Genomic DNA, 25,158 nt, shown 5'->3' on the forward strand with positions numbered 1-25,158 from the left:
AGACTTCATATCTCTCAACTTGGGTATTTGCTTGAAATACTAACTTCAACTCCTGGAACATCTCATATGGTCCATGACGTTCAAAACGTATTTGAAGTCCCGATTCTAAGCCGTTTAAGCATGGTGCACTAAACTATCAAGTAGTCATCATATTGAGCTAGCCAATCGTTCATAACATCTGTATCTGCTCCTGCAATAGGTTTGTCACCTAGCGGTGCATCAAGGACATAATTCTTCTGTGCAGCAATGAGGATAAACCTCAGATCACGGATCCAATCCGCATCATTGCTACTAACATCTTTCAACTTAGTTTTCTCTAGGAACATATCAAAAATAAAACAGGGGAGCTAAACGCGAGCTATTGATCTACAACATAGATATGCTAATACTACCAGGACTAAGTTCATGATAAATTTAAGTTCAATTAATCATATTACTTAAGAACTCCCACTTAGATATACATCCCTCTAATCCTCTAAGTGATCACGTGATCCATATCAACTAAACCATCTCCGATCATCAAGTGAGATGGAGTAGTTTCAACGGTGAACATCACTATGTTGATCATATCTACTATATGATTCATGCTCGACCTTTCGGTCTCCGTGTTCCGAGGCCATATCTGTTATATGCTAGGCTCGTCAAGCTTAACCTAAGTATTCCGCGTGTGCAACTGTTTTGCACCCGTTGTATTTGAACGTAGAGTCTATCACACCCGATCATCACGTGGTGTCTCAGCACAAAGAACTTTCGCAACGGTGCATACTCAGGGAGAACACTTATACTTTGATAATTTAGTGAGGGATCATCTTATAATGCTACCGTCAATCAAAGCGAGATAAGATGCATAAAAGATAAACATCGCATGCAATCAATATAAGTGATATGATATGGCCATCATCATCTTGTGCTTGTGATCTCCATCTCCGAAGCACCGTCATGATCACCATCGTCACTGGCGCGACACCTTGATCTTCATCGTAGCATCGTTGTCGTCTCGCCAATCTTATGCTTCTACGACTATCGCTACCGCTTAGTGATAAAGTAAAGCATTACAGGGCGATTGCATTGCATACAATAAAGCGACAACCATATGGCTCCTGCCAGTTGCCGATAACTTGGTTACAAAACATGATCATCTCATACAATAAAATTTAGCATCATGTCTTGACCATATCACATCACAACATGCCCTGCAAAAACAAGTTAGACGTCCTCTACTTTGTTGTTGCAAATTTTACGTGGCTGCTACGGGCTTAGTAAGAACCGTTCTTACCTACGCATCAAAACCACAACGATAGTTTGTCAAGTTGGTGTTGTTTTAACCTTCGCAAGGACCGGGCGTAGCCACACTCGGTTCAACTAAAGTTGGAGAAACTGACACCCGCCAGCCACCTGTGTGCAAAGCACGTCGGTAGAACCAGTCTCGCGTAAGCGTACGCGTAATGTCAGTCCGGGCCGCTTCATCCAACAATACCACCGAACCAAAGTATGACATGCTGGTAAGCAGTATGACTTATATCGCCCACAACTCACTTGTGTTCTACTCGTGCATATAACATCAACGCATAAAACCTGGCTCGGATACCACTGTTGGAGAACGTAGTAATTTCAAAAAAAAAATCCTACGCACACACAAGATCGTGGTGATGCATAGCAACGAGAGGGGAGAGTGTTGTCCACGTACCCTCGTAGACCGAAAGCGGAAGCGTTAGCACAACGCGGTTGATGTAGTCGTACGTCTTCACGATCCGACCAATCAAGTACCAAACGCACGGCACCTCCGAGTTCAGCACACGTTCAGCCCGATGACGTCCCTCGAACTCCGATCCAGCCGAGTGTTGAGGGAGAGTTTCGTCAGCACGACGGTGTGGTGACGATGATGATGTTCTACCGACGCAGGGCTTCGCCTAAGCACCGCTACGGTATTGTCGAGGTGGACTATGGTGGAGGGGGGCACCGCACACGGCTAAAAGATCAAACGATCAATTGTTGTGTCTAGGGTGCCCCCTGCCCCCGTATATAAAGGAGCAAGGGGGGAGGTGCGGCCGGCCAGGAGGAGGCGCGCCAGGAGGAGTCCTACTCCCACCGGGAGTAGGACTCCCTCCCTTCCTTGTTGGACTAGGAGAGGAGAGGGAAGGAGAGAGGGGGAAAGGAAAGGGGGGCGCCGCCCCCCCTCCTTTTCCAATTCGGACTTGGGGGGAGGGGCGCGCGGCTAACCCTTGGCCGCCTCTCCTCTTCCACCAATTGGGCCCATGAGGCCCAATAGCCTCCGGGGGGTTCCGGTAACCCCCCAGTACTCCGGTATATATCCGATAAACCCCGGAACCATTCCGGTGTCCGAATATAGTCATCCAATATATCAATCTTCATGTCTCGACCATTTCGAGACTCCTCGTCATGTCCGTGATCACATCCGGGACTCCGAACAACCTTCGGTACATCAAAACATATAAACTCATAATATAACTGTCATCGAAACGTTAAGCGTGCGGACCCTACGGGTTCGAGAACTATGTAGACATGACCGAGACACGTCTCCGGTCAATAACCAATAGCAGAACCTGGATGCTCATATTGGCTCCCACATATTCTACGAAGATCTTTATCGGTCAGACCGCATAACAACATACGTTGTTCCCTTTGTCATCGGTATGTTACTTGCCCGAGATTCGATCGTCGGTATCTCAATACCTAGTTCAATCTCGTTACCGGCAAGTCTCTTTACTCGTTCCATAATACATCATCCCACAACTAACTCATTAGTTGCAATGCTTGCAAGGCTTAAGTGATGTGCATTACCGAGAGGGCCCAGAGATACCTCTCCGACAATCGGAGTGACAAATCCTAATCTCGAAATACGCCAACCCAACAAGTACCTTTGGAGACACCTGTAGAGCACCTTTATAATCACCCAGTTACGTTGTGACGTTTGGTAGCACACAAAGTGTTCCTCCGGTAAACGGGAGTTGCATAATCTCATAGTCATAGGAACATGTATAAGTCATGAAGAAAGCAATAGCAACATACTAAACGATCGAGTGCTAAGCTAACGGAATGGGTCAAGTCAATCACATCATTCTCCTAATGATGTGATCCCGTTAATCAAATGACAACTCATGTCTATGGCTAGGAAACATAACCATCTTTGATCAACGAGCTAGTCAAGTAGAGGCATACTAGTGACACTCTATTTGTCTATGTATTCATACAAGTACTATGTTTCCGGTTAATACAATTCTAGCATGAATAATAAACATTTATCATGATATAAGGAAATAAATAATAACTTTATTATTGCCTCTAGGGCATATTTCCTTCAAATATACCATACCCAGCATCCTTCATGTCAGTGTCAGCAATGACAACATTAGTTATCTTGCCGCCTTTCCCAAGATGACGCTTGTCATAACGATTAGGGCAACTAGGTGCCCAATGGTCAGGATCTCCGCACACATGACAAACACCTTTCTTCTTGTCATTCTTCTTCTTGAATTGGTGTGTTGTACAGCCGTGTTCTTCCATCAAACTTTGCTTTACCATCAAACTTGTCCTTGTTCTTGAACTTGTGGGGCTGGAAATTGTTCTTCTGTACCAGATTGGCACTAGATCCTCCCTCAATACCTCGAGCACGTGCGTCTTTTGCTCTCGCCTTTTCTTCCACATCAAGAGTACCAATGAGATCCGGAACGGAAAACTCCTGCCTCTTATGCTTCAGTAAGTCCGCAAAGTTCTTCCACGAGGGAGGAAGCTTAGTGATGATGCCTCCGGCAACAAACTTGTCCGGTAACATACAATTGAAGTGCTCAAGTTCTCTAGCAAATGACTGTATCTCATGAGCTTGCTCAACCTCGGAGCGCTCATCAGTCATCCTGTAGTCATAGAATTTCTCCATGATGTACAACTCAGTGCCGGCATCCGAGACCCCAAACTTGGCCTCGAGTGTGTCCCACATATCTTTTCCATTATCAATTGACGCATAAGCATCAACTATGTTCTCACCAAGAACACTCAAGAGAGCAGCCTTAAACAGGATATCCATTTTGTGAAAAGCTTGTTCCTGTTGAGCATCATAATCTCCTTCAGGTTTGCCAAGAGTGGCGTCATAGCAACTCATGGTTTGGAACCATAAGACTGCTCTCATGCGCCACCTCTTATAGTGGATACCCTCAAACATTGGAGGTCTCATGGAAGCAGCAAAACCACTCGGGGTAAATTGCCTATAATAAGGTTTTTGGATTGTTGGAAATATGAGCAATTTACCATATGATTTTATTAATAGAAATAGTAAATAAAACATGACTATAATAGTAGAGATGAAATGAGTCATGTAATCTAGCTGAGTGAAGGCAAACAACTTCTGCACATGTGAACTAGAACAGGACATATGCAATACAGAGGCTAGAACAAGACACTGTGGCATGAACTCAAGCAGAGAGAACACGAAGACGTACGGAACAACGGTAGAAGTGCTGGTCTTGAGGTCGGTGTCGTTGCCAGCCATGTCGTCGAACAGGTTGTTGACGTTGGGGGAGAAGTCGTCGTCGGGGAAGTAGTCGTCGGAGGCCGGGGCGTCCGTGACGAAGAAGTCAGTAGTCGCGCGGAGCGCACCCCAAAAACCTTATCACCCTTCTCCCGTACAAGACTCAAAGAGGTGCGGTTTCGGAGGCCTACTATCCTGACCTGCGGTGCATGCCGCAAGCCGGGATGGGGAAGATCGTAGCGGTAGCGCAGTGCTCAAGAACTTGGTGGCGAGAGGGAGATGATCTTCTGATGCATCGGCTCGGCTCATTCCCGCAACCCACAGCGCGTCATGACGAGGCGTGGTGTGGCGTGGTGTGGCAGGCGGCGGAGGAGGAGCGTGCGTGAATGTCCCTCTTGTTCTCATGCTCATACATGTGGGGAAACACCCTCCCTTATAAGGAGGTCCAACTCCCACCAAACTAGCAATGTGGGACTAAAATTTGATTCCACCTCTTGCCTTGCACGAATGGGCTGAGTGGGCCTCTAGAATTTATTAGGAATTTCTGAAAATTGCTATTGGGCTGGCCCAAAGTAGACTAAATTCCAGCAGAAGGTACCTACTTCACTTAGTTTGGCCATGGTCCCTTTTTTAAGCACTCATGGAGAAGTCTTTTTTTTTCTCGAATACGCAAAGCTTGCGTATCATTGCATTGATAGAAGAAGTAAGAAAGAGTACAGATGATGGTACAACACATGACACGGACGCAAGAAGCGTGAACATGGTGCCCGGAGCAGAGAAAACATGGGATGCTCAAGCCCAAACAGAGAAAAAACACGGCTAAACTCGCCGCTCAAGGACGTAGCCCAAACCAAACGAACAAGACAATCGGCATCTCGAAATCCACCACCGAGGACGCCGCGAGCAACAAGACGACGCCTTCATGAAGGAGAACGACGCAATGGCGCCGTCGCCGTCCGATCCGCAAAAAACGGACCTAGGGTTTCCCCTGACGCTCGAAGAGGGGCACAGATAGCAGCCATGGCAGCGCCTCCAGGAAGGAAACAGCACCCGCGGGTGTCACCGCTGCCAGCATCGAAAGATCGAGCAAGGATTTCGCCTTGGCCAAGTCTGAGCAATCCCATGCCATCGGGGCAAAATTCGAAGATGAGAAAGTCTGGTCATAGGCCGGAACCAACACCACAGGAAGGGGAGCTACCGGAAGAACGAGCTGCAGGACAGGCGGAGGGGAGGATGGCACGGAAGTGGGCGGGTTGGCAAGCCACGCGGAATACCGATGACACAGGCATGAGGAAGGGGGCATGGGCGGCCGAAGACCCGGATGAGCATGGATCCGGAAAGGGGCGCAGATCCGGGCTGCCGGGACCGGAGCCGCAGGGACGCCCGGCGAGCTGAAGTAGCTGGAAGGGGACGCAGCTCCAGGAGCACGCCGGAGTCGAAGCCGCACCAGGGGGAAGCCGGCTAACCAAGGTCACCTGCAGGGGATGGATGCGGAGCTGCCGAGATAACAACAAGCTGGAGGAGCCGGAAGAAGACGCAGCTCCAACATGGTGAACGCCGGATCTGGAGCCGCTGTGGACAACCATGGACACGGGAGGGGACGCAAGTCCATAGCCGTCGGTGCCGGAGCCGCACCTGCAGGAGAGGGAGGGCGAAGGAGCGCAAGCCTGCCAAGGTCCCGGTCAGCGCACTGCAAGGGCAGATGCAACCAGGCAACCGCCGAAAACCACCGAGGAGCAGCCACCCCAAAGCAATTGTCGCAGCTCGGGGGAGGAAGAACGCCTTCGCGGCGCCCCAAGAGCAGACCGGCCCGACCAAGAACCCCGGAACCGTCCTCCCGGAATCCGGCGCCGGCAACAGCAGAGGTGCTGACGGCGGCACGGATCTGACACGGGAATAAGGTGGAAGGGGGCGAGGACGCGCTGGCGAACGGGCGGGGCAGCCGGAGCCCGGACGGAGGGGGGCGGGCGAGGGGCGAGGAGGAGGATCCGGCGGGAACACGCCGGCGCCCGGGCGCGCCGGGATCCGACAGCGAAGGGGGAACGGCGGTGTCCTGGGGGCGGGCCAGCCGAGGCGCCCCGCCGCCACCATCCTGGGAGCCGGCGCGGCTTCGCCAGCCGCTCCTCCGGTGGCGGCGAGGAGATGGGGCGGGGTGGAAGGGGCTCCACCGCCGCCAGGGGAGGCGACCGCACCAAATGGACTATAGAAGTCTATTTTACTTGAGAAGGTATTTGTGTTAAACAATAGAGAGCGATGAAATCACAAAAAAATTCTCCAGTTTTCCCACCAGAAATCATCAACTCCCTCAATCAATATTATTTGTCTTAGATTTGTCTAGAACATAAGTTATATGGATCGAAGGGGGTGGTAGTTTTCATTATGTTAGTTGTGTCCATTTTCTTGGGCCAATTACATTTCAGCCCCTAACTTGAACCCACTACTCAGATTTACCCCTAATTCTCAAGCCTGCTCAAAATTTGCCCTTTGTCGTTAGTTGCCCTTATAGGATGCCTCCCGCGTCGTTTTCGTCCAATCAAAGGGCTTTGACAGTTTTCCGAGCATTTACTGAACATTTTTGCCTCTATCTCCATGTGTCACTTATATGTGAGACCCACTCTAAACAAATATAGGCGAAACTCTCTCTCTCACACACACACTTAGGCATCCTTTGGTTTAGAGGAATCTTGTAGGAATATCATAGGATAGGATTTCTATAGAAAAAAAAATTTAGAGCCCTTTGGCTTGTAGGAATAGAATCCTATTCCTATGAAGGAATTCTTCCTATCCTCCACATTTTATAGGAAAATAAACATTAGCCTAGACTTAATGGAAAAAATCCTATGATGTGAATCAAAGGGCACCTCCTTTCCTATTCCTACTCATAGGATTTGAGATACATGTCATCTCATTTTCTGTGACTTTCCTATTCCTACGATTTTCCTACCCTATGAACCAAAGAAGGCCTTACATATGGGGTCAAACTAAAAAAAAGAAAACTAGATAAGGACCGGTCAAACTAGATATAGTGTACATATGTCATTGACTTATTATTATTTTGTGAAATAGTTTTTAATTAATTGTGGATTAGGCCGAGGTTTGAAGCAGTGGTGCCCTATTTTACAGTTGCTTAGCTCACTTTTTCGTGCTCTATAACTGCATTTATGTAGGGGTTTTTTTTTGCCAAATATGTAGGGTTGTTGAAATGCTCTAATGGGGTGTACCGATCCCCTGGAAAACCTGGCCTGTTTCTGAAGTTGGACGGGGGCTAAGTGCCACTCGACTTGCATGGATAGAGAAATCAGTTGACTTTTAAACAATGGAATTAAAGAAAAATGCAGACTGACACATAGCATGTTACAATTGGACAAAAAATCCAACCAGGACCCCAAATAGAATTCAGTCGGATATTTAGATTTTTATCGTACTCTTTTTATCCATAAATATAAGATGTTTTAGATATTTTAATATGGATTAGATATACACTAAAATGAGTGAATAAAAACTTGTCCATATATATAAGATTCACAAAAGAGTACTCCCTTTGTACACTTTTGTAAGTCGTTTAGGACAGCTAAAATTGAACTGTTTTAGGTGTTGTCTTAAATGTTTAAAAGGTCTTACAAAAATGAACGGAGAGGTTATATTTATGAATGAAGTGAGTACTGGGTTCGGTTCTCATTGTTTTTTGTTCCTCGTATCACTCGCGCGTATGACACCAGCATTTCTTTCTTCATTCTTAGTTGCCATTAAAAATGAAGGTTGCTCCGGCGTAGATTCCTGACAGCTCCTCAGAATGGCGAGGTTAGAGTTTCTCATCGTGCATACGCAACAGCGAGATTTGGTGTCGGATTCTTGAGATCGATTCAAGGATTCAACGGTAACGATTGCGGCTCCGTGACGCTGGTCCTTAGGGGCACGTGCACGAAGACTTCCTGGCTGTCATAAACAAGGTCAGGCGGCTCGTTCTGACGGCGGCAATGGTCGTTCGGTGATCCATGGACCTTGATATAATTTTTATTATATTTGGTGTGTTTTGTACTTCAAATGAATCTTTTATAATAGATCTGATTTTTTTGAAGGAAAAAAAGGAAGCCGAATATGCCATGGCGGGATGGAATAAGCTGCGCCTTTCTTCAGCTGGTGCACCGTCCGTCCGTCCCCGTCTCCGTCGCGACCAGCGGAAGTCGCCGGCATCCCAGCTGAACTCTGAATATTCATCCACCCCCCGCCCACAGGCCCATAAAAAAACTCGTCGGCGTCGGCGGCCTCACATCAAACCGCGCTCAATCTCAATCTCACCGTGGACTCGCCGCCAAACACGAACTGGCAGGCGGCAGGTGCCCAGCCACGCTAGCCAGATCCTCCTGCAAAGAACAGAAATCCCCCGGTTATTTCCCACTCCGCTCCACTCGTCCGAACCACGCCGCGCTAGCCAGCTGCATCTTCAGCCGGCATGGCCCGCCTCGGCCTCCGGCGCTTTCCGCCGCTGATGCTCCTCCTCCTCCTCCTCTTCACCCTCGTCGTCGCGGAGGTGGCGGCGGGGAAGGGGAAGAAGAGGGGCGACGGCGGCGGCGGGCTGCGGTTCCGGCGGGAGGGCGGCACGTTCAAGGTGCTGCAGGTGGCGGACATGCACTACGCGGACGGGCGGAGCACCGGGTGCGAGGACGTGCTGCCCGAGCAGGTCGCCGGCTGCTCCGACCTCAACACCACCGCCTTCCTCTACCGCGTCATCCGCGCCGAGGACCCCGACCTCGTCGTCTTCACAGGTCCGACCCCCACCCACCCATCCTCCTCCTCTTCCCCTGCTCTGTCTGTTAATACAACTTCGATTAAGAAATCCGAAGCAGAAGCTGCACTGAAATTGGGTCGGGGAAATTGAAATTCTGACCATGCCCAATCGCTCATCCGGTGAAATGGTCTGATTGATTGGTCTGTCCATCCAGGACGGAGATGAAATGGTCTGCGTCCACAGATACAAATGTAGCTGCCTTTGTGATTATCTTCAGGTTACTGCCCTGTTTTCATGGTGATGTTTCCAAGGCTGCAATTTTGGCAACCGGCGTCTTATTTCAATTATGGTAAAAAAGCCGATCAGGCGAACACAACACGCATCACACTCCTAGCGGATTGTGTTGCTGTTAGAAAAAGGGTTGTGATGGTGGGTGGTTGTGCATAGATAAGTTTGCTTTCAATCAAAGCAGGGCCGTCAAAAGACTTTATTCTAAAAGAATTGTGCATAGATGATTTCTTTGGCAGGCGATAACATTTTTGGCGCGGATTCAACCGACGCGGCCAAGTCGATGGACGCGGCCATCGCTCCGGCCATCACCATGAACCTTCGCTGGGCTGCTGTGCTCGGTAACCATGACCAGGAGGGCACCCTGTCGCGGGAGGGTGTGATGCGCCACCTTGTAGGCATGAAGAACACCCTGTCACGCTTCAACCCTGAAGGAGTAGAGATCGACGGCTTCGGAAATTATAACCTCGAAGTTGGTGGGGTTGAAGGAACACTGCTGGCTAACAAATCAGTGCTCAACCTTTATTTTCTCGACAGTGGTGACCGTTCTACTGTATGGTGGATCCCTGGTTATGGTTGGATCAAGGCTTCACAGCAAGCTTGGTTCAAGCAAACCTCTTTGAGTCTGCAGGTAAATAAATTGGTGATTTGTCACCATCTTGGTGTGATACTCACTCCTTGCACTTTTTACTGAGTAGGTGGATGCTATTTTGCTATCAGCAACAACACAATAATTATCTGTTGAACCTTATTAACTATGCAAAATGTTGTCGCTATTTGTTCTGAAGACATAACTCAAGAAATTCGTGCTATTTCAGAATAGATGATACTCCCTCCATCTGAAAAAGCTTGTCCCAAGCTTGTCTCTCAAATGGATGTGTCTAGCACCAAGTTTGAGGAACAAGCTTTTTCGGATGGAGGGAGTATATCTGTTTGCTGGTGCTGTAGTTCTGAATGCAGTTGGTTTCAAAATATTTTCCGGGTTTAGTTAAATTTGAATGCAGAGAATTACAAATACAAGTTGTTTTGTGATGACACAATTCTAGTACAATAAGCTCATTTTGTTGGTGCTATGTAGTACTCCCTCCGTCCGAAAAAACTTGTCTCGAGCTTGTCCCTTAAATGGATGTAATCTAGTACTAACTTGGTGCTAGATAAATCCATTTGAGGGACAAGCTTTTTCGGACGGATGGAGTATTTACATATTTTTGTTACAGATTTAAAGAACAAAACTCACTATAAAATGCAGAAAAACTACAGGAATGAAGAACCTAGACAGAAGGAGCCGGCACCTGCTCTTGCATACTTCCACATTCCATTGCCGGAGTTCAGCAGTTTCACAGCATCCGATTTCACAGGAGTGAAGCAGGAGAGTATCAGCTCGCCATCAATCAACTCCGGTTTCTTTACCACGATGGTGGAAGCCGGAGATGTGAAGGCTGCCTTCATAGGACATGATCACATAAATGACTTCTGCGGGAAGCTCACCGGTATTCAGCTCTGCTATGCCGGTGGCTTGGGTTACCACGCGTATGGGAAGGCCGGGTGGTCGAGGAGAGCAAGAGTGGTGTCTGTGCAGCTTGAGAAGACAGTGAGCGGCGAGTGGCAAGGCGTGAAATCTATCAAGACATGGAAGAGGCTTGATGACCAACATCTGACCACGATTGACTCCGAGGTTCTTTGGAACAGAGGCTCTAATGGTAAGACACTCACACATGCATGAGCATGGTGCTATGGAACATAGGCTTGATAAGAGTACTAGTATAAGACAGAGTGAACATGATAATAACATGGTCCACTCTCTTGTGGTATTACTCCCTCCGTTCCTAAATATAAGTCTTTTCAGAGATTTCAATACAGACTACATACAGAGCAAAATCAGTGAATCTACACCCTAAAATATGTCTATGTACATCCCAATGTAGTCTGTATTGAAATCTCTACAGACTTGTATTTAGAAATGGAGTAGATAATGGTAGTATGAAATTACTATACTGATCGAAGGGGCGTATGTTTTCAGAACCACAAGTTATCTAAGTGTTGCTGATTGTCAGGGAGGCGCAGGAAGGATCATGACAGAAGCTGAGTTCAGGCTTGGGGACAGCGAGTGAGTGATGCGTCCTACCTCTGCTCATCATGTGTGCTGTTGGTGCTTACTGCTTAGCTTATTACAAAAGTTCGCAACCGTGTAAATGAAAACAGATGGTGCGCCTCATGTATACGCAGGTTCGTAGCATTGTAATTGTTCGCATAGAGAAAGAAAAAGGTGAACCATTATTTGAAAAAAAAAAATTGAGCGGGTGAACAATGATTTGATGTAGTATCAAATGTCACTCTCTGCAAATGGGCTTGGATGTCGAAAGAAAATTTGTGCACTGCGGGCTTAGTAAATGCAAATTGATGCACTACCTCGCAAAAGAAAAAAAAATTGATGCACTGATGCATAGATGAGTTGTAACATTCCCCACACGCAGCAAAGCGTACCCAACCCTTCTAATAAATCATGCTCAATAATTTTAGAGCTCTCTCATTCAATTGAGATGTTCAATTTTGGATTTGGTTTACGATTTTGACTAGGTCAACGATTTTGATTGAGGTTATTTTGAATTTGGTTCATAGTTTTTATTCAGTTGAGGTGTTCAATTTTGGATCTGGTTCACAATTTTGACTGGGTCAATGATTTCGATTGAGGTGTTAAATTTTAAATTTGGTTCATGATTAAATCAATGGGCAACAACCAGCCTATAAAAACACATGACCCTCTCACCACCTGGCAAAAAATAATCGTAAATATGCGACATTGTAATACCAATATAGTACATGTGTCGTCAGCGCAAGAAACTTTCTCACATGCACATGGGTTGATTTAATAGATAATATAGAATCTCACATTAGAAAAGGCCCACCAAAACACTGCATTATTAAAAAAATAGAAAACATAAATCATCATCACTTTCATGCTCCAAACCAAATATAAAACTTATGAGCCGTAGCAAAGCGCGCGCAACCCTTCTATCAAGCATGCCCGGCTGCCCTACAGTTAGAACTACACGGTACTTATGTTTCGGAGGAGGTTTCCAGGCTCCTCCATTGTCCCTTTTTTTTTGTGGGGAACAAGAGTTGCTTTAGCTTGCACTAACGGCCTGGGTTGTATCCTCAGTAACAACCATTTCATTTAAGAGGTCATTATCCTAATATACTTTTTTTGCAAAGGTTTAATATTGCCTCTTACTCAGCAGATTTTTCTTTCTTTCATCCTTTTACATCGTGGTTATTCCCCTCTCCTATTGCTAGGCCAGTTCCAATGGTATGTCGTCCTTCTCCTACGCTCGGTTTAGGCCTCTTTTGGTTTATAGAATAGGAACATCATAGGAATAGGAAAATCATAGAAAAGTGATGACACGTTTCTCAATTCCTATAGAGAAAGAGATGTCATTTGATGCATAGGATATAAATTTTACCATTGAGTCTGGGCTAATTTTTTTCATCTGAAATGTAAAGGATTGGTTCCTATCCTACGTAGGGATAGGATCCATTTCTACAAACCAAAAGGCTCCAAAGAAAATTTTCCTGTAAAATTCCTATCCTTGGAATTTCTACGAAATTCACATAAACCAAGGGAGGCCTAAATATAATCCTGTCATGATCGAATGAAAGAAATTGCCCATCGTTAGCTGCACTAAGACAATTGTTATCTAATAAAAGTTTCCTGGCAATGTAAATTGCACTTTGATTGATGAAAATTTGTGCATGCAGGATCAATGTATTACAGCGGGTGATATGATCCAATGGTGAAGCATGACTGAGATGTCAGGGGAGGCAAAAGGAAAAACATGTTTTTTGGGGTGTGGGGGGAGCACTACTAGAAAAAGGCTTACTAGTGGCGCATCAGTTTTGCGTACTAATGGCACATCACTGGTGCGCCACTAGCATCACGCCACTAGTATTTTTACTAATGGCGCACCAGTGGTGCGCCATTAGTATACCAGATACTAATGGCGCACCACTGGTGCGCCATTAGTATATGCCATGGTGCGCCATTAGTATAGGCCACTGGTGCGCCATTAGTATAGGCCACGGTGCGCCATTAGTATTTTTGAAATTTGAAGGCGGGAAAATAGTAGTGGCGCACCGTCTAACCCCCACCGTGCGCCATTGCTATTTTTGAATTTTGAATTTGGATCTGGATCGCGATTTTTTTTGCTCGTTTTTTTGGCTCGTTTTTTTGCACGATATTATTTCAAATTTTGTTCCTGTTTTTGGATCTTGTACGTTCTTTTGCCGTGTTCTTTTGCCGGAGAGGAGTTCGCCGGAGAGGAGGAGGAGGAGGTCGCCGGAGAGGTGCTCGCCTACATCGCCGGAGAGGAGGAGGAGGTCGCCGGAGAGGAGTTCACCGGAGCATCGGAGAGGAGGAAGGAGAAACCATGAGGGGAGCTCACCGAAGAGGAGCGAGGAGGAGCTCACCGGAGAGGAGGGAGTAGGAGCTCACCGGAGAGGAGGGAGTAGGAGCTCACCGGAGAGGAGGGAGGAGGAGCTCACCGGAGAGGAGGGAGGAGGAGCTCACCGGAGAGGAGGGAGGAGGAGCTCACCGGAGAGGAGGGAGAAGGAGATGAAGTGGAGGAGAGGTGGAGTGGAGGAGAAGAATGAAGAGGTAAGGAGGAGAGGACACGCCCAGCCATATATACGGCATAGTAATGGCGCACCGTGGGCAGGTGCGCCATTACTATTTTTTTATTTATTTTGAATTTTGAAGGCGGGAAGATACTAATGGCGCACCATGGGCAGGTGCGCCATTAGTAACTTTTTTTTATTTTTTTATTTATTTTGAATTTTGAAGGCGGGAAGATACTAATGGCGCACCATGGACAGGTGCGCCATTAGTAACTTTTTTTTTATTTTTTTTTTATTTTGAATTTTGAAGGCGGGAAGATAGTAATGGCGCACCATGGGCAGGTGCGCCATTAGTAAGTTTGAATTTTTTTGCCTCTCCAGATCTTAAAAGCCCCGTATCTTTTTTTCTGTTGGGTTTTTGAGGATTTTGAACTTTTCGAGTAGATGATTTTTCATATAAAAAACTTTTTCATCCGAGTTCGTATGCAAAAGTTATGCCCATTTTAAGAAATTCCAGAGAGATTTTGCAAATAAAGTCGAAATTCATATTTGTTAATTTTCCCAACAACTAGACCACATATCACATGGGAAACTTGTTTTATTTTATTTTTTTGACATTTCCATCATTTTCTTTTATTTTTTTAAAACTGAAAAGGCGGTCCGGGGGTGCATTCGGTGGAATGGGCCAAGTTACTAATGGCGCACCATGGGGGTGGTGCGCCATTAGTAGTTCAACTAGTAATGGCGCACCACCCCAACCGTGCGCCATTAGTAGTTTTTCAAAAAAATAAAAAAAATTGAAATAAAATTTGTAACAAAATTACTAATGGCGCACCGTGGGACGGTGCGCCATTACTAGTTGAACTACTAATGGCGCACCGCCATTAGTAGTTTAAAAAATAAAAATAAAAAAAATTGAAATTTTTTTTGAACTAATGGCACATCGTGGGATGGTGCGCCATTACTAGTTGAACTACTAATGGCGCACCATCCCACGGTGCGCCATTAGTAGTTTTGAAAAAATTAAAAAAAAAATTTACTAATGGCGCACCGTGGATGTGGTGCGCCATTAGTATTTTCACACTAATGACGCACCAACACATGGTGCGCTCTAATGACGCACCATGTGTTGGTGCGCCATTAGTGGCCATATCATCTATAGCCCTTTTTCTAGTATTGGAGGGGGCTGATGAGAATATTTTCTTTCAGCAAAGCCCTCCGTAAACTAATTTCCCTCGGTGATATTTTAGGGATGGGGGCGGTGCCCCCCTCCCCTTGGTGCGAAAATACATATAGCTCTGCCCTTGGTACCGTCTCTTATATTAGTACAACCCTGACACGGCAATTTGCGGCTTAATCATGTGGGGGCACTCCATCTTGTATGACCTCATCAACTGGGTGGAGCTAGAGATGATCAGCACCAAGTTCGACAAGTACGGTTGTTGGTCGGGTTCAACAACAATCTTGCTCGACGGCAGGCCGACCATGTACACAGACGTCAACCACAAAAGGGATACCACGGTTCATAACATCGCTTTTTCCAAGATTAGAAAAAAATGTTGTCAATTTTTATTTGACAGCTCTGCCTCTGGTACCATCTCTTCTATCAGTACAACCCTGAAAGCCCATTTGCGGCTTAATCGTGTGGGGCACTCCGTCTTATGCGATCTCATCAACTGGTAGAGCTAGAAACGAGCATCATGCCCAGCACCAAGGTCAACAAGTACAACTGCTGGTCGGGCTCAGCAACCATCTTGCCCGACAGCACAGAGCACACGGGTAATCGTGTACAGGGGTGGATCCAGACTTAAAATTACTCGGTGTCCACACAGAAGAACACATGCCTACATATAAAAAAATTCAATGACCTACACACTAAACCAATGAGTATGTACAAATTGCACCCGGTGCCGGTGACACCGGCTAGCTGTACGTAGCTCCGCCCCTGATCGTGTACATAGACGTCAACCACAAGGCCAAGAATGGGTACCACGAGGTTCACAACATAACTTTTCCCAAGATTCTATAAAAAGTCAATTTTGATTTTGGCACAGTCTCAAGTATATATATTTTCCCATGTGATAATAAGAAATCTGAATATTTCTTATTAATTAATTGGTTGTCAAATATGATAATTTAGATTGCCCCTTCTCTAGGACTTCATGTATTTGTACTTATACATTTAGCTTGAATAATATTGAACATATGTTTCTTTATACATTCATCTAAAGTTAGGATATGACTTAAATATTTTGCTTGAACATTCTAAATATTTACTTATATATTTTTCTAAAGCTAAAATATTTACTTAAATATGTATGACGGAAGTAGTACTAGGCCTTCTTTGTCTCGTGATTATGGACTCCTTATCTTTTCTTTAGAGAAAAACGACGGGCTAGTGAGTTTGCTTGCACTTATTTTTGACACTTTGCATTTATGGCCTGATTCAGCTATGCCGAGTGAACAAAGGTCAAAAACCATGTTTTACATATAGTTTGGTTGCATGCATCCCCTCAAGCCTAGCTGAGCAGCAACATAGGAATCGGTGTTTGATTGCCTGCATGTTCTACCCAGATGCAAGTGTTGTTGTTTGGTTACATACGCAAACACTTTGTCATAGCAACCAAACTATATGTAAAACACCGATAAATCATTAGCAAACACTTTGTCATAACACTTTGTCAACATACAAACTTTGCTGATGTGAATATTATGTTGTTGTGGCAACCTCTTTTATGAGTGGTGAGGTTATCAGTACACACGCAAACACAACAGCATAATATTCACATCGTAAATCATTAGCACCAAATAAACCATAACCATACTTTGTCATAGCAGTACAAATAGGCAGGTTCATAACAGTACTAACATAATAGTATCACAAAGTCTTCAAACGGGACTAACAAAAGCAGTGATAAGATGGCAGATATAACATCCTATGCACCCTCAGGATCCATGTCAAATGCTTTGTGGTGTGGCTTGTATGTGGCCACCACCTCAACACTCTCGTCAGTAAAGACAATTGATAGTGTCCTGGACTAGGGAGTGCTAACCACGTCGGTCAGTCAGTCATGGGTCGGGCAGAGGACCCCCAGGCAACCGAAGAATGGGCTATGTCCACCATGGCTCTCGGCGTGCTCAAGATGTAATCCTTCGAAGACTTGGCGCAAACTTCAAGGAATGTTCAAATCATCAATAAGCTTATCCCTAGATGTAACCGACCTACACGTAACCCTAAATACCCGCAGTCCTTATATAAGCCGAAGGGTTTAGTCCATAGGATAGAGAGAGTTTTAGAGACATTCACATACGATCTCAAGGTAGACCACCTTGTACTTTATACCCCATCACTTTAATACAAGCAAAACATGACGTGGGGTTTTACCTCTTCGAGAGGGCCAAAACCTAGGTAAATATCGTGTCCCTCTTTGTCCTGTTACCATCAAGCTAAGATCAATAGCTCGGGACCCTCTACCCGAGACCTCATGAGCTACACAGAAGGCGACCCAACCCTTACCAAGGGTGAGCTTCTCGGTGATCACCCTGGCAGTGACCTTCAATCTCGTGGTAGTGAAATTCGTACCCTATGTGTGTGCCCACGAATCCCTAACTGGAATCGATTCGATCAGTCACAAATCGAAGCCTAACCTTGAATCGAATGTGTGCAATGTATAATCAACGATAAATCGAACACGGTCGCGGGAAATCGAGGGGACAGAGGGCATACCGCCATTGACGCGGAGGGGGGGGGGGCGGTGAAGCTGGTGGTCACCGTCCAGAGCTTGCCTCCGATGTATGCCCGCTGGTGCTCGCCGTGCAGATATTGTGGTCGTCGCCAGTGAGAGAGAGTGGACAGAGGGGAGAGTGAGCGGTGAGAGGAGGGTGACGAGAGTTAAGGCGCCGCTTCGGGAACCAACACGGCGTCTCCCGCGTGGAGCTGCCTCCACCCACGTGCACCCCCTCTCATCGCTCGGGCTTGGCTTTGAAAATATGATCGATTCGAGCGTGCTTGCATAGCTGGACCCGGAGATGCTTTAAGAAGCGTGCCATGCAGACCCAGTAGCATTTGCACACAACCAAACAGGCCAAAGCCTCCAAAAGTCACAACCAACGGGCCTGGTTGAGGTTGTTGCATGTAACCAAACAGGCCATAAATGACTACATGTGAGCTTGTTTTCTTTCTAAATCAGATACCACATTTTGAATAATTCTAAAAAAATTATCTACATGGCTCGTCTGCTATTGGCACTGGCAGTGTTGCAGAGTGTAAACAGAAGTTACTGAACGTCATTAAAAAGCAGCTGCAAATACTAACTTCTGTGCCGGTGAAAGGAAAACAAAGTTTTCATTCACTGATTTTAGTCCAAAATATCCACTCCATGCAGCCGTTCCAAAATTATACTGTATTTGTTATAAACCGGAGGACAATATACAGTTGGATATATACTTGCCGAATAAGACCATGCTGGGACGAATTCCCTCAATGTTATGTACATAACGAAATGAATATTTGGTATCTACCTATCAAAGAATTACTACTTATCTCGTTACTCGAAATCGAAAGAATAGGAAATTAGGCCTCTACTCTACCAAGTCTACCACACGAGAGCTTCACTTCAGAATGTCCGTGTTGAGTCAGACACTTGGACGGTCGGTGGTTGGTTCAGACGACTCAAGCAAGGCTTCCCCTTGCTGTCGGTGTCCACCAGTATCGTGTCGCCAGGCTTGTACTCGCCGAAAAGAATCGCTTCGCTGATGACATCCTCCATCAGTTGGGTGATGGCTCTCCTCAGCGGCCGCGCGCCGTAGTTCTTGTCGTAGCCTTCTCGGCAGATCAGCTCCTTCATCGCGTCGGAGACCTCCAGGCCGATCCCGACGGCCAAGAGCTTACCCTTCAGTTCCTCTAGGAGGATATCGAGAATTGCTAGCATCTGCAAGTGTTTCAAGGAGAGCATTAGTGCCTGATGTGGTTGAAGTTCACCATGTCATGTACGAATTCAGAACAAAGAGGTAAGTGAGAGACAGACCTGAGTCTGTTCCAGAGGACGGAACACAACCGTCTCATCGATTCTGTTGAGCAATTCTGGACGGAAGAATCCCTTCAGCTCTTCCATCACGAGGGATTTCACCGCGACATATCGGCTTGATTCGGTGTCATCTGTTGAGAAACCCATGCTCCGTCGTCCGTTTGAAATTGATGTAGAACCAACGTTTGATGTCATGACAATCAATGTATTCTTGAACGAAACTCTGCGACCCTGTAATTCACAGAAGGGTTTTTCAGCATTCAAAGAGACCCATGAACTAGCTAAGATAAAAGCTATGGAACAGCAAGTCTACTACTGCATCTGGATTTGTGTGCTATGCACATCTAACTTCATTGGGAGGTTTAGGATTTACTGAAGTAAGTTCCATCCTAGAATTGCGCAAGAACAAGTCACTAAACTTGAAGTTATGGAACAGTTTGAATGGCTAGAAAAGGAAATAGATGAGCATGGCTGACCAACTTTTAGCATAAAATCTGCAGGGACAAGTTTTACTGTTCAACCTCTAAAAGAATACATTGTTTCCATTTTATGTTTGTACATAAAACAACAGCGGTTGCACATATATTATAAGATATGCTGGTTAAGTACCTGTGAGTCTGCCAGATGACCGTCTTCAAAAATTTGGAGAAGGATATTGAAAATATCAGGGTGAGCTTTCTCTATCTCATCAAGCAGTACCACGGTGAATGGTTTTCTCCTGACTGCTTCTGTCAAAGTACCAGTTTCACCATATCCAATGTACCCTGGAGGAGAGCCTATCAGTTTGCTCACTGTGTGCCTCTCCATGTATTCACTCATGTCTAGTCTAAGCATAGCAGATTCCTGTTCAAAAAGAGCAAAGACATCTCGTCAAGCCACATCCTTTGGAACATATCAAAACATCGGTGACATGACATGAAAACAGGATGATCAGGACATGATTGTGTGACTTACCGATCCAAAGTAGCTCGCCGCAAGAGCTTTGGTAAGCTCGGTTTTACCAACCCCTGTAGGACCACAAAAGAGCATCGTAGCTATAGGTCTGTCAGGGTCACTGAGGCCTACACGTGATCTCTTCACTGCCCGCGATATCGCCGCAACAGCGTCATCTTGACCAATAACACGCTTTCTAAGCTCATCATCCAGTCCTACTAAGATCTTTTTATCATCAGCAGTCAGCTGCTGGACTGGAATACCCGACCATAATGAGGCGACTCTTGCAATTTCTTCTGTTCCAACTACAATAGGCCTGCATGTTTTTACATTAAGTTCCATGCTGAGAAGATATGTAGGGAATAGAGATTACTGTGTGACAGGTTGACAAGAGAGAACTTACTCCTCAATTGTTGACTCAGCCTTATCCTGATGTGGCCCTTCAGTGTTAACACTCGCATTCTGTTGCTTATTCTCATTCGGAGAATATTTCATCTTGTTAGATAACACCTGAGTAATGAAGGACATGAAAATGTTAAATATCATCAGACGGATTTTTTCTTCCAACAATATAACCAGTGCAAGATATCTACCACTTCATGCATGGCCTGGACAGCTTTTATCTCCTGCCAGTATTCATCCGGCTCCTTTAAGAGAACGGAAGACTGTCCCTCCTTCTTCTTTTGATATGATTCAATTCGAGCTCTACTGCCAGCTTCGTCAATAAGATCAATAGCCTTATCAGGAAGCTGTCTGTCTGGGATATATCTTGCTGACAAATAAACTGCTGCATTGATGGCTTCTAGAGTGAATTTGCATTTATGATAAGTTTCATAATTCTCACGGAGACCAAGTAATATTTTCACAGCATCTTCCTGCATTATATTATAAGGATGGTTAAGAAACAAACATATGCATACTAAACTTCCAAAGGAAAATATCTTTACCTGGCTAGGCTCATCTACAAATACTGGCTGGAACCTGCGGTTCAAAGCCTTATCCTTCTCAAAATGCATCCGGTGCTCATCTAAAGTTGTAGCTGCAATGCACTGGAAATAAATATTGCCCATAAGATAACGATATATGACTAATATATACTCCCTCTGTTTAACATTTAAGGTGGAGTATTTTTTTCAAAAGTAACATTTATATATTTGACCAAGTTTATAAGAAAGAAACATCTACATCCTATTTTTTTATAAACGTGGTCAAATATAGAAAAGTTTGACTTATGAAAAAATTAATACACCTTGTATTTTGAAACCAGGGAGTGTACCACTAAGAAGCAGGATGAACTTTTACCTGCAGTTCACCTCTGGCAAGCGGGGGCTTCAGTAGATTGCTAATATCAAGGCCAGCACCCTTACCCTTTCCAGCAGTTCCAGATCCAACAAGATTGTGAACCTCATCGATGAAAAGAATAACATCACCTGCAGCGAAACAAACAATCATTAGTATTTATGACCAAGTGCAGAATATTAAAATATGATAACATTTTAGATTGCATTACGATCGAACTGACCTGCTTCACGGACTTCACGAATTAAACTAGTGATCCTGGACTCCAGTTCGCCCCTCTCTTTTGCGCCAGCAATAAGCAGGCCAATGTCTAGTGACATTATACGCTTTGCCTGCATGATTTAAGTTGGGAATACTATTGATGTTCTTGCAAGAGAATTTCATAAATGCAGAAACCTGTCTGTATCCATCACTCGCAATTCAAGCTTACCACGAGGAAAATGGGGACATCTCCATTTGCAATCCGAAGAGCCAAACCTTCGGCGATCGCGGTTTTACCAACACCAGCCTCACCCAAAAGGATGGGATTGTTCTTTGTTCGCCGGCATATTATCTGAACCACCCTTTCAATCTCCTCCTCACGGCCAATAATAGGGTCAATAAACCCTCCACTGGCTTGTGTGGTCAAATCTAGACAAAACTGATCCAACGCACCTTTATCTGAAACAGAGATCCCATGGCTTGTATTAGAATAATAATAATAATAATAATAATAATAATAATAATAATAGGCTTCAATACATGCAAATAGGTGACTTGTTTTTTGTTTAACACTCGAATAGTTGACTACTGACCTTTCTTTTTACTCAAGGATTTGCTGAAGGCAGATCTTCCAGCTCCAGCTCCAGCGGGTGCTTTCTCGGGCACTTTGAGAGAAGATGCTCCTGCGAGATCTCTGCCATCTTTTGCAAGCTCTTCATGGAGTCGGGTGACTGCAACTGACGCTAGCTGACTCGGATCCGCTCCCAAGCTACAACAGTTAAGTGTTAATTTTTTTTCCACAAGTCTGATCGATGATGGCGAAAAAATAATCCCTACGTGATCTTACGAATGAGTATAATCGCTTACTTCCCGCGGACCTCGTTTTGGTTTTATGTTAACTTATGTGTCTAGTATTACTATTTGTACAGTTATTATGGGTCATAATTTGAAGTAGTATCTCGTGCTCAGCTCACAAGGGAAGATGAACTCAGTATATGATAAATCGATTGGCTATAAACATGATTATTTGATCAGTACTGGTGGATGGCAGCACAATGAATGAATAATTGGTGGTGAAATATAAATAAATAAATAACGAAAGGGGAATTCCTGGATACTGAACATAACTGGAGTACCTACCTTCTGAGGAGATTGTTGGTGGTGGGATCGTCGAGCGTGAAGAGCGCGATGGCGAGGTGCTCGGGGGAGATGAAGCTGCAGCCCATGTTCCTGGACAGCTCGACGGCGACCTCGAAGACGCGCCTGCAGCCCCCGTCGAAGGGCACGTCGGTGTCGAGCCCGCCCGCCTTCTGGGCGGCGGCGGCGCCGATGAGGCCCCGGCACTCCTCGCGCGCGCGCTCGACGGTGATCCCGGAGGAGAGGAAGCCCCCGGCGGAGCGGTCCTCGGCGACGAGGCCGAGCAGCAGGTGGCGCGGCGCCACGGCGCCCTCCCCGAGCCCCCGGGCCTCCTTCTGGGAGTGCACCACCGCCTTGACGGCCCGCTCCGTGAAGCGCTCGAAGACGGCCCGGGTCACCCCGCGGCGCGCGGGCCGCGAGGCCGTGGCCGGGCGCGGCGGGCGCGCCAGCGCCAGCACGGCCGCCCTGCGGATCCCTCCTCCCGCCGCCGCGCCCCGGTGCCGCGCGTACGCGGCCGCCGGCGCCGGCGCGGCGAAGCGGCCCCCGGCGAGGAGGGAGGACGAGGTGGAGCAGCAGCACACCTCCATGGTGGGAATCACCGCAGCAACTACTAGCACCGTGGTATAACTGACAGACCCCGGATGAGATGAAATGAAAAAATAATGGCTAGTGTTATGCTAACGTAATCGAACCACTCTCGCGTGTACGCAACTGTATCAGTAGTAGTAGTATCTACGTGTGTGTATCTACTGGGCGAGAGCTTTTGCTGGGTGAGCGAACGAATGAATGGGTGCTGCTGCAGCTGCGGGAAGATGGCGTATAAAAGTACCGCTGGGAAGACGAAGGAAGCACGCAAGGAAACGAGGCCTCGCCTCGGTGGAGGTGAGAAGAACGATCAGGAACTGTGCGTCGTGTGCCCGCCGGGGCGAGGAAAGGGACGGCGGTTTTGGTTTCACCTGCGCGTTGCGTGGAGGACTCGAGGCGAGCCCTCCAGTTCGGTTGTACCGCACGCAACCGCCCGCCGTGGAGGACCCAGCGCGGTCAAAACGGCCGCCGCGGCTGGTGGGTGTCGTGTCGTGTGGATCGCCGGGTGCCGCGCGGGCGGATGGGATGGGATGGTTTGGCCGCTGTTTCGGCCGTTTCCGGGCCGGCGAGGCGTGCCGTGCCGTGCGAGGCCGCACGCATGCGGCTCCAGGCCTTCAGCTCACGTGGACGGAAAGGGGATCGTCGCTTCGTTTCCTTGCACGCTTGGGCACGTATGCTGCGTGTTGGGGCGGGACGCCGACGCCGGCCGGCGGGCTCGTGCGAGGCAACGCGTGCGTGACGCTCGTCCTCTTGTCTTCTGCCTGCCTTGCCGCCTTTCTTCTTCCTCTTCAACACACCGGCCATCAACGTCGACGACTGGGGTGGGTTCCGACTTCCGGGGGAGATCCAGATCCGCGGGAGGTTCCGGTTCGGGCTTCCTGCCACCGACCTCTGTCGTCGCTAGGCGGACGTGGCCGAGACATGCTTCCGGTGGCTCTCCTGCCACCCCTGCTCTCTTGCTCACGACGTCAGGACGGCCGATGCACGCCATGACGCCAAGCAGCAAACAGTAAACGTCCGCCCGTGCTCGCCCGCAGACAATGCCGACCGAACACTTATTTATTCTCGGGACACAACCTCATCCCATATGCAAACCATAGTATTCATGCAAATATATGCACCTCCATCATATAGCACAAAATCCATCATTAAATCAACAATTCAACAAAACAAAATGAACCATAATTCAACACATGCCAAAATAAAATTCAACAATTCATACATAAATATTTCCTCCGTCCCATAATATAAGAACATTTTTTGAACTAACATAGTCTGCAAAACGTTCTTATATTATGAGACAAAAGGAGTAGTTGATACACAAGCGAATCAGATGCTTCTATTATTTCGTTCGTTGATCTTCTTCTTCATGTTCATCAACCACTTCTTGCTTTTGTCATCCAAGAGGCTAGTGTCCTGCAACATAATCCTCGACTCCTCTGTTTCTCTCAAAGCCTCAATTTCTCCCTCTCTCTCAAGCACAATTCCTTGCATTGTCGCCTCCTTTTTAAGCTACAATTTTGCATATTTCCCTTACTTCTTCAAGTCTCTCTCTCTCTCTCTCTCTCTCTCTCTCTCTCTCTCTCTCTCTCTCAATGTTCAACTTATTTTTCATCTCTCCCGGTCGAACTCCATCCTCTGCACATCCATGAAAAGTTTGCACATATCCTCATGCAACATCGTGTTGCCCGACATATAGCACAAATCTCTATCTAATAATAAAAGAGCTATTGCTTCTAGCGGTACATCATCAAAATTGCGCTCAAAGTTGCAATATATTACACCAAATGTCACCTAGAAGTGAAAAACGGTTCGGTTTACTATATCAACCGTCGTCTCATATAAAGCTACCCCCTTGAATATCA

At 46.5% G+C, this 25,158-nt stretch overlaps 2 protein-coding genes across 4 annotated transcripts; one reads left to right on the plus strand and one right to left on the minus strand.

Annotated features, from left to right (window-relative positions):
• Positions 1-8,630: 8,630 nt before the first annotated feature.
• LOC109749128 (probable inactive purple acid phosphatase 29) lies at positions 8,631-11,820 on the plus strand. 2 transcript variants are annotated; one of them, XM_020308114.4, is made up of 4 exons: positions 8,631-9,249; positions 9,740-10,131; positions 10,750-11,200; positions 11,555-11,820. In XM_020308114.4, exons 1-4 carry the CDS (start codon positions 8,937-8,939, stop codon positions 11,584-11,586), a joined length of 1,188 nt encoding a protein of 395 aa, XP_020163703.1. In that variant the 5' UTR covers positions 8,631-8,936; the 3' UTR covers positions 11,587-11,820. The 2 variants fall into 2 exon arrangements, with proteins under 2 accessions (XP_020163703.1, XP_020163704.1); XM_020308115.4 differs by having other exon boundaries at positions 8,635-9,249; positions 11,521-11,820.
• A 6,679-nt stretch (positions 11,821-18,499) lies between these two features.
• Positions 18,500-23,518, minus strand: LOC109749098 (chaperone protein ClpD1, chloroplastic). Of its 2 annotated transcripts, XM_020308091.4 has the most exons (12): positions 22,712-23,518; positions 22,165-22,340; positions 21,801-22,030; positions 21,594-21,702; positions 21,374-21,501; positions 21,019-21,120; positions 20,665-20,946; positions 20,475-20,581; positions 20,093-20,387; positions 19,748-19,981; positions 19,139-19,369; positions 18,500-19,042 (listed from the first exon to the last, which is right to left on the minus strand). In XM_020308091.4, the coding sequence occupies exons 1-12, from the start codon at positions 23,293-23,295 to the stop codon at positions 18,728-18,730; spliced, it is 2,793 nt and encodes a 930-aa protein (XP_020163680.1). In that variant the 5' UTR covers positions 23,296-23,518; the 3' UTR covers positions 18,500-18,727. The 2 variants fall into 2 exon arrangements, with proteins under 2 accessions (XP_020163680.1, XP_040246629.1); XM_040390695.3 differs by having other exon boundaries at positions 20,665-21,120.
• Positions 23,519-25,158: the final 1,640 nt, after the last annotated feature.

This window comes from Aegilops tauschii, chromosome 5, assembly GCF_002575655.3.
Source record: "Aegilops tauschii subsp. strangulata cultivar AL8/78 chromosome 5, Aet v6.0, whole genome shotgun sequence".
In the NCBI taxonomy this organism is placed as follows: domain Eukaryota; kingdom Viridiplantae; phylum Streptophyta; class Magnoliopsida; order Poales; family Poaceae; genus Aegilops; species Aegilops tauschii.

Bases quoted from the DNA above. Each gene is read 5' to 3' on its own strand.
- LOC109749128 (XM_020308114.4), top strand. From the start codon at position 8,937: ATGGCCCGCCTCGGCCTCCGGCGCTTTCCGCCGCTGATGCTCCTCCTC. The intron at 9,250-9,739 runs GTCCGACCCCCA...TTTCTTTGGCAG, and splicing joins CGACCTCGTCGTCTTCACAG to GCGATAACATTTTTGGCGCG. The intron at 10,132-10,749 runs GTAAATAAATTG...TATAAAATGCAG, and splicing joins AAACCTCTTTGAGTCTGCAG to AAAAACTACAGGAATGAAGA.
- LOC109749098 (XM_040390695.3), bottom strand. From the start codon at position 23,295: ATGGAGGTGTGCTGCTGCTCCACCTCGTCCTCCCTCCTCGCCGGGGGC. The intron at 22,341-22,711 runs GTAGGTACTCCA...TAACTGTTGTAG, and splicing joins ACCAACAATCTCCTCAGAAG to CTTGGGAGCGGATCCGAGTC. The intron at 20,582-20,664 runs GTAGATATCTTG...TTCATTACTCAG, and splicing joins TCCAGGCCATGCATGAAGTG to GTGTTATCTAACAAGATGAA.